General features: G+C 34.3%; 1 protein-coding gene across 1 annotated transcript; it reads left to right on the top strand.

Moving 5' to 3' along the window:
* The first annotated feature begins 255 nt into the window (after positions 1-255).
* Positions 256-7,482, top strand: LOC140866108 (probable GTP diphosphokinase RSH2, chloroplastic). The gene is made up of 8 exons (XM_073271004.1): positions 256-650; positions 781-849; positions 926-991; positions 1,224-1,345; positions 5,579-5,808; positions 5,910-6,095; positions 6,376-6,435; positions 6,829-7,482. The coding sequence occupies exons 5-8, from the start codon at positions 5,743-5,745 to the stop codon at positions 6,865-6,867; spliced, it is 351 nt and encodes a 116-aa protein (XP_073127105.1). The 5' UTR covers positions 256-650; positions 781-849; positions 926-991; positions 1,224-1,345; positions 5,579-5,742; the 3' UTR covers positions 6,868-7,482.
* Positions 7,483-7,760: the final 278 nt, after the last annotated feature.

A 7,760-nucleotide genomic window follows, 5' to 3' on the forward strand; every position in this document is an offset into this window, starting at 1 on the left:
GTGAAACATTCCCTAATTTTTTTGAGATGTTCGCGCGAATATCTCCCTAAATGACAAAAAATATTATGCTAAATGACAAAAAAGTATAGGCGGGGTCCACATGATTTTTTTCAGCAAGAAGTTCGCGCGAATATCTTAATAAAAAACACAAAAGGAGTGTATTTCACCCGATGTAGCATAGAATCAGGCCAATCTCTCGGTTATGTGCAAAAGAAGAAAACTCATTTGAGAATTTTCCTTCTTACACGGCTCTGAAAGCTTCCGTTTCAATCTTTTATTCTTTGTCACTTAATGCATCCACCAACCAAGACTTTTCAAAGGCCATAATTTCCGACAGAAAGAGCAGTCTTCTTCACAGTTTCATTGCAAATTGTCGGCAGCTTCCTCACGATCTTGCTCCAACTATTGGTATGCTGCTGCCTCGTTCGTGATTTTAGTACAAAATTTCAAGAGTGCATGGTATCTGCATCAAAACCAGAAAGCTACCTTTATTTTCTCCATTTAAGTAGTTGTTTTTCGAGTATTTGTTGGTATGCTAAGGAATAATGAAGTTGAAGGTTGCAGAGGAAGGAGGCGAAATTTAAGCAGAACGATGGATGAGGAGCTTAAGTTTGCAATTTTGATATTAAATTGCCTTCATTATGTTTAAGGTAGTACATAAAAAGGTTGCAAATGGAATGGTTTGATCTGATTCATCTGCTCTGTTTTTGTGTTGTGTTCTTGATTCCTAAATATGATTCGGCTTAGATTGATGTTTGGTGTTGATTGACCAATTTTCAGGAGTGGATTTCAAGATAAAGCTGCTAACAACTGGTGGGAAAAGGCTGAAACTAACCATATGGGACACAGGTAAATCAAATTTGATAGAAGGAATTGGTTTCATGGAAGTTTACATGTGTTTATATTACATTACATTATTCTGCAGCTGGACAAGAAAGGTTCGGAATGCTAGCAAGTTCATATTACAGAGGAGCGCATGGAATAATTCTCGGTATGTTAACGCCGCCTCAAGATCTCTCCTTGATTTTGGAAATGATATTGATTCATTGAGTTCTTCATTTTTCTGTCAAAGAGATATGCGGCTTTATCTGTTATATATAGTCGATCCATCCCTTTCAATTAAACTTTTTCTACTGCGTTCCTAACTATGGGCAGACAAGGATATGTTCCTGATGACCTTTATTGTTTCCATTGCTTGCTATTGAACTAATCTCCTATTTCAGTTTATGACGTGACAAGACGGGAGAATTTTACGAATCTGTCAGCTATTTGGGCGAAGGAACTCGAGCTTTACTGCACGAATCCAGATTGTATCAAGATACTAGTGGGCAACAAAAGTTGATAAGTAAGTTCTATACTACCGCTACCAGTAGTTTAGTACCCCGACATGCTACACTCAACCGACAAGTTTTAAGGCAGTCAAATGTCATTAATGTATGACACTTGAGTAAAATAAGAAACTAGGGGTGGGGGTGCCACATCTCTTACATAAGAAACTTGATATATCTGTTGAGAGGATTGATGGGGCGATAGTATCACCATGTGCCATCCATGTTACTTTCTTTTGTACATTCTTGCTGGTTGTAAATTGTCCCGTTTAATATTTGTAATAGTTAATTCGTATGCAAAATTCCAAAATTAAATAAACTTATGAACGTTAACCATTATGTATGTAGAAAGATGTTTTTTTTTTTCCCAATAGCAGTTGTCACGGCCCGAGATCGAGACGTGTCACCGGCGTTGTTTCAAATTCACAAAAATTATAAAACAACCAGCCTCGTAGTACAGTATAAACCAAACCAGTCTATTATCATAAATAAAATCCAAAACATCGTCTTTACAACTCGATAAATCCAAAAATAGCAAAACAAATGCGGAAGCGTCTAAAAACTTAATAACAAAATATTATTGCGAAATCCCAAAATAAAATAACAAAATTCAATATTAATGCTCCTCTATCACCATCCCCAAAACATATCCTGTTCACGATTTTCTACATCATCATCTTCATCATCTGGGAGGGAAAAGTAAGGGGTGAGTGTTTTGGGAAACACTCAGCAAGTGGGGGCCGATCGATCATATCAAAATATATACATATATATATTATTTCAAAAACTCATATCATAATTCAAAGCGTAAACATTTCATATCATGTCTCAACAAAACATAGCATTAACATCATCATAACATACTTGACATGACATAGCATAACATGTCATGACTTTGGCCAGACACTGAAATTTCTCTCATTAATCGTGGCTAACTGATCAGTCCCCTATATGTAATCTCTCTAAGGGATGAGGTCATAGAACGGTTATTATTACCCACCGCATCAGGGCTATAACATAACATGGTTCGGAAATTTCCTTTCCAATCATAATATGAGTCATAACAGTGCCAAAACATACCCTTAACAAATTCATCAAGAATATCAATTACATAGCAAAATTCGAAAAAATATCATGAACGATCGAAATTTTAAATCATGCATAATATTTTAAAACAAAACCCACTTACCGCAGATGTGTACAGAAATCAATAACCTTGCAAAGCCTGGACCGAAACTTAAGAAGCAAAACTCTCGAAATTCAGATTCTACTTTTCGAAAATTGGCAGATTGTTGGATTGACCTTCAAACACTATCACTTCACGATTCCCATTACAAATCCACGTGTAATGAAGAAAGGTAAGACTCAAAATAAATTCCTTGACTTTCAAACTATATAGGTAAAGGTGGACAAAATATTGACTCAAGGTGGCAGCTTTTACTCTCGAAAACAAGGAAAGAAGATGGGTAGATTTCTAAGCAAATTTTCAGCCTTGCTTCAAAAACATGGAGAGAAAAATAGCAGATTTCTGAACGTAAAAATTATGAAACTCGAGTCCGTATTTATAGGCACTCAAAAGAGTTAATGATAGACTAAGATACTGATAATCAAAGTTTGAATGGAAATTATATTTCCAAGATTTTATTTCATATATATCTTGATTACTTATCTTAATTTTGTAAACTAAATATCTCACAAAATTAATAAATAAAAATCCGAATATACATTCTATTTCCAATATTATCTCGATATGCAAACCTGAAAAAATCAAATATTCTTGATATTAATTTATCTTAGTACAATCATCTTCAAGATTTTAATATCTTGTACCCCTTAAAAATCCGGGTTTCACATCCCTCCCACCTTTATTGGAAGTTTTGTCCTCGAAACTTGATTTAACTTAGTTTTATAACAAAATATGACTAAACTATTTCACCAATAATATTCAAACCTAAATTCCAAAAATCATAACTTGTCAAACGTAAATCTAAAAATCATAACTTAATCTACAAGTCCAAATATCAAGTTTATATCTCAAAATCATGTCTTAAATAATTTTATCTATGATGTACTCTATCCCAAAATCAATCTAACTTAAACCAATAATTTATCAACAAAATCAATCTAACTTAAAGTCACGAATTTATTCCCAAAATTTATCAAACTTAAAGGCCAAGAAATCAATCTCAAATATTATATTGCATATGCAATATAAGTATTAATCCCAAGTAGTTTCTAATTCTTCCCATCAAGATCATATATTCTAAATTCTAATATCCCAAGACGACCATGAACCTGGTTTTGCTCTGATACCACTTTAATGTCACGCCCCGAGACCGAGACGTGCCACCGGCGTTGTTTCAAAATCACAAAAATTATAAAACAACCAGCCTCGTAGTACATTATAAACCAAACCAGTCTATTATCATAAATAAAATCCAAAACATAGTCTTTACAACTCGATAAATCCAAAAATAGCAAAACAAATGTGGAAGCGTCTAAAAACTTAATAACAAAATATTATTGTGAAATCCCAAAATAAAATAACAAAATTCAATATTAATGCTCCTCTATCACCATCCCCAAAACATATCCTGTTCACGATCTTCTACATCATCATCTTCATCATCTGGGAGGGAAAAGTAAGGGGTTAGTGTTTTGGGAAATACTCAGCAAGTGGGGGCCGATCGATCATATCAAAATATATACATATATATATTATTTCAAAAACTCATTGCATAATTCAAAGCGTAAACATTTCATATCATGTCTCAACAAAACATAGCATGAACATCATCATAACATACTTGACATGACTTAGCATAATATGACATGACTTTGGCCAGACACTGAAATTTTTCTCATTAATCGTGGCTAACTGATCAGTCCCCTATATGTAATCCCTCTAAGGGGTGAGGTCATAGAACGGTTATTATTACCCACCGCATCAGGGCCATAACATAACATGGTTCAGAAATTTCCTTTTCACTCATAATTTGAGTCATAACAGTGCCAAAACATACCCTTAACAAATTCATCAAGAATATCAATTACATAGCAAAATTCGAAAAAATATCATGAACGATCGAAATTTTAAATCATACGTAATATTTTAAAACAAAGCCCACTTACCGCAGATGTGTACAGAAATCATTAACCTTGCAAAGCCTGGACCGAAACTTAAGAAGCAAAACTCTCGAAATTCAGATTCTACTTTTCGAAAATTGTCAGATTGTTGGATTGACCTTCAAACACTATCACTTCACGATTCCCAATACAAATCCACGTGTAATGAAGAAAGGTAAGACTCAATATAAAATCCTTGACTTTCAAACTATATAGGTAAAGGTGGACAAAATATTGACTCAAGGTGGCAGCTTTTACTCTCGAAAACAAGGAAAGAAGATGGGTAGATTTCTAAGCAAATTTTCAGCCTTGCTTCGAAAACATGGAGAGAAAAATAGCAGATTTCTGAACGTAAAAATTATGAAACTTGAGTCTGTATTTATATGCACTCAAAAGAGTTAATGATAGACTAAGATACTGATAATCAAAGTTTGAATGAAAATTATATCTCCCAAGATTTTATTCCATATATATCTTGATTACTTATCTTAATTTTGTAAACTAAATATCTCACAAAATTAATAAATAAAAATTTGAATATACATTCTATTTTCAATATTATGTCGATATGCATACCTGAAAAAATCAAATATTCTTTATATTAATTTATGTTAGTACAATCACCTTCAAGATTTTAATATCTTGTACCCCTTAAAAATCCGGGTTTCACAGCAGTTGTCTTCGAATCCCTGCTCTTCTTTTTTTTTTTTTTTTTTGGCCATAGAAGTGAGTAGCGGAAGCAAGGATGATGGATTCATCTGTATATTTGACCAGTTAAAGCGATAACTTTCATTTTCAGGATAGTGAGAGGGCTGTTGCCATGGAGGAGGGGCTGGCTGTCGATTTCATTCAATAAAACAACTTTTATCCTATTTATATTAACATGCACATGCATGTTATTTCATGTGATTCATGGCTGCATGAGATGGTAGAGTTATGTTCAACTAACTACACGTTACTTTTCATGAAGTTCATAAAAAAAAAAAAAAAAAAAACATGCCACCTACACAATCATAGCGATGTTATAAATGGGGTAGTTACATATATATATATGTGTGTGTTGACAAACATTAATAATTATATTGTGGGAATAAAATTAATTAATTATATATGAAATGGTGCAGGCACTCATGCGGGCCTGGAATGTGGCATGCAGATCTGCCATCTAATGATTTGTCTTCGGATGACCTCACGTTCAACATAGAAGATACTTTCGTCGAGTTTCAATTGCCTCCTTATGCTAAAGATTTGCTTTCAGAGGCGCAGTTGACTCATTTGATATTCAGGGATGATTTTGTCGTCAAGGCTTTTTATGAAGCAGAGAAGGCTCGCAGAGAAGGCTCGCAGAGGGCAGGTATTTTTACGTGTCTTTTAAGTTCTGAATTTTCATAGTGTTGTGCTAATGAGTATGGAATATTACGGAATTCAGTATTGGGATTTTATGGATTTGTGTAGATCCGGGCTAGTGGGCATCCATATTTGCAACATTGCGTGGAGACAGCGGTTCTACTAGCAAAGATTGGGGCTAATTCTACAGTTGTTGCTGCAGGGCTTTTGCATGACTCTGTTGACGATTATTTTCTTACTTATGACCATATTTCCCGGTCTTTGGGGGCTGAAGTTGCCGAATTAGTTGAGGGGGTAAGACAAAATTGGTTTAAATTTTATATCCATTTATTGAATCTTAATGTATATGATATATCTGGTTCTGTTTTTATACCTTTCTATATTGGGATGTGATATATCTGGTTCGGTTTATATACCTTTCTATATCCATTTAAAGGATTTTATCTGTGAATGAGAATCTTTTAATTGCGCAGATAACTTGCTTGATTAAAATTGAGTATGAATCCTCCTCTATTTTTTACCTGGCAATTATGTCTGGTGTAATTATTGTGTTAAATCTTGTTGACTCTTTCAGGTGTCTAAGCATAGCCAATTGAGCAAGCTTGCCCGTGAAAACAATACAGCCAGTAAAACGGTAGAGGCAGATCGACTACACACTATGTTTCTTGCAATGACAGATGCGAGAGCTGTTATAATTAAATTGCTGATAGATTGCACAACATCATGACTTTGGATGCATTGCCTTTGTGTGTTTCTAGGTTTCATCTTTTCGCGAGAGTAAATCCCAATAATCATCATCCCCACGTATAATTCTTCAAAATGTCTTACCTTCTTGGTTTGGTTTTAGAGATTTTGATTCTTTTTGTGCGTTTTCTAATCTGTATTAGTAGTGAATAATGGTGGTGCAGGTCGGAAATAATGATTTTTAAGTGTAAAATTGAGATTTTATTATTTTGGTTTCTAAGGGCTTTGTTTTCTGTGCCGTGGAAAGCAATATTTTTCATTGAGATTTGATGCTGTCTTCTAGGGCCTGGAAGAAGAGTGGTATGATGGAGCAAGCATTTAATTAGCTTTGCTGTTCTGCTTGTTATTCTAGAGTTTCTTTGTTCCAGTGTGTTGTGTTCGTTTATATCTCACGTCCACCTCATGTTTTCTTTTTTGTCTGTGCTCTAAGAAGCATCAGTCTCTGTTTTGTGGTGAAATTTTGTGAAGATTTGATTTTGGCTTTTCGTGAGTTTGTCTTTTAATGGGTATCAGTATTTCATATGTTTCGATTACAGGGCTGAGATTAAGTGATATCTTCGAATTTGCTTATTGTTACTTGCTGTTTCAAGAAAATTTCTCCCTTCAAACTCCATTCTTGAAGCTTCGAGGGTGAATATAATATTTGAGCTTAAGCAAATTAATCACATGGATTATATTGTATTCCTGCTATTCAGTTGCAGATTTGGTTTATTGTGAAATTTTGCGTATTATGGCGTGAATTTACCTGAGAATTGAAGTTTCTTTCACGTTTAGGTGGCGGAAGTTTAAAATTTTTTACCGGATCTCTCGTGCCCAAGATGCAGCGGAAATTTAAATTTTTTTTATTTTGACGTTCAAAATTATCTTGGACACTCGTATGGTTAATATAATATTCGTAGAGAATAAAAGATTGATGATGGCTCTAACTATTTCGGAATAAACAGAAATAGCTCTTGTTGTATATCCCTACGAACAATCAACTGGATTTTTCCTCCTTTCTTCAAATCAGGTCCACGACCAGATTTCTTGTTACTCTTCTAAAACGCACTTAAGAAATAGAAGAAATTCTGCGTTGAAATAGATGAATACGACTGGCCGTGAGAAGAACTACGAGCAGAGAAGAAAACTTATTTCTTCGTTCTATTTTTTCTGAGAGCATCGAATGAATGCTATCATTCCCCTCAATCAATTATGATACCACTGTTGGATCTCGGA

The sequence above is a fragment of the Henckelia pumila genome, chromosome 4 (assembly GCF_033568475.1).
Source record: "Henckelia pumila isolate YLH828 chromosome 4, ASM3356847v2, whole genome shotgun sequence".
Taxonomy (NCBI): domain Eukaryota; kingdom Viridiplantae; phylum Streptophyta; class Magnoliopsida; order Lamiales; family Gesneriaceae; genus Henckelia; species Henckelia pumila.

What these genes read in the sequence shown, in the direction of transcription:
- LOC140866108 (XM_073271004.1), top strand. Translation starts at nt 5,743, where the DNA reads ATGATTTTGTCGTCAAGGCTTTTTATGAAGCAGAGAAGGCTCGCAGAG. An exon ending in AGAAGGCTCGCAGAGGGCAG is followed by an intron (nt 5,809 to 5,909) that starts GTATTTTTACGT and finishes GGATTTGTGTAG; the next exon opens with ATCCGGGCTAGTGGGCATCC. An exon ending in TTGCCGAATTAGTTGAGGGG is followed by an intron (nt 6,096 to 6,375) that starts GTAAGACAAAAT and finishes TGACTCTTTCAG; the next exon opens with GTGTCTAAGCATAGCCAATT.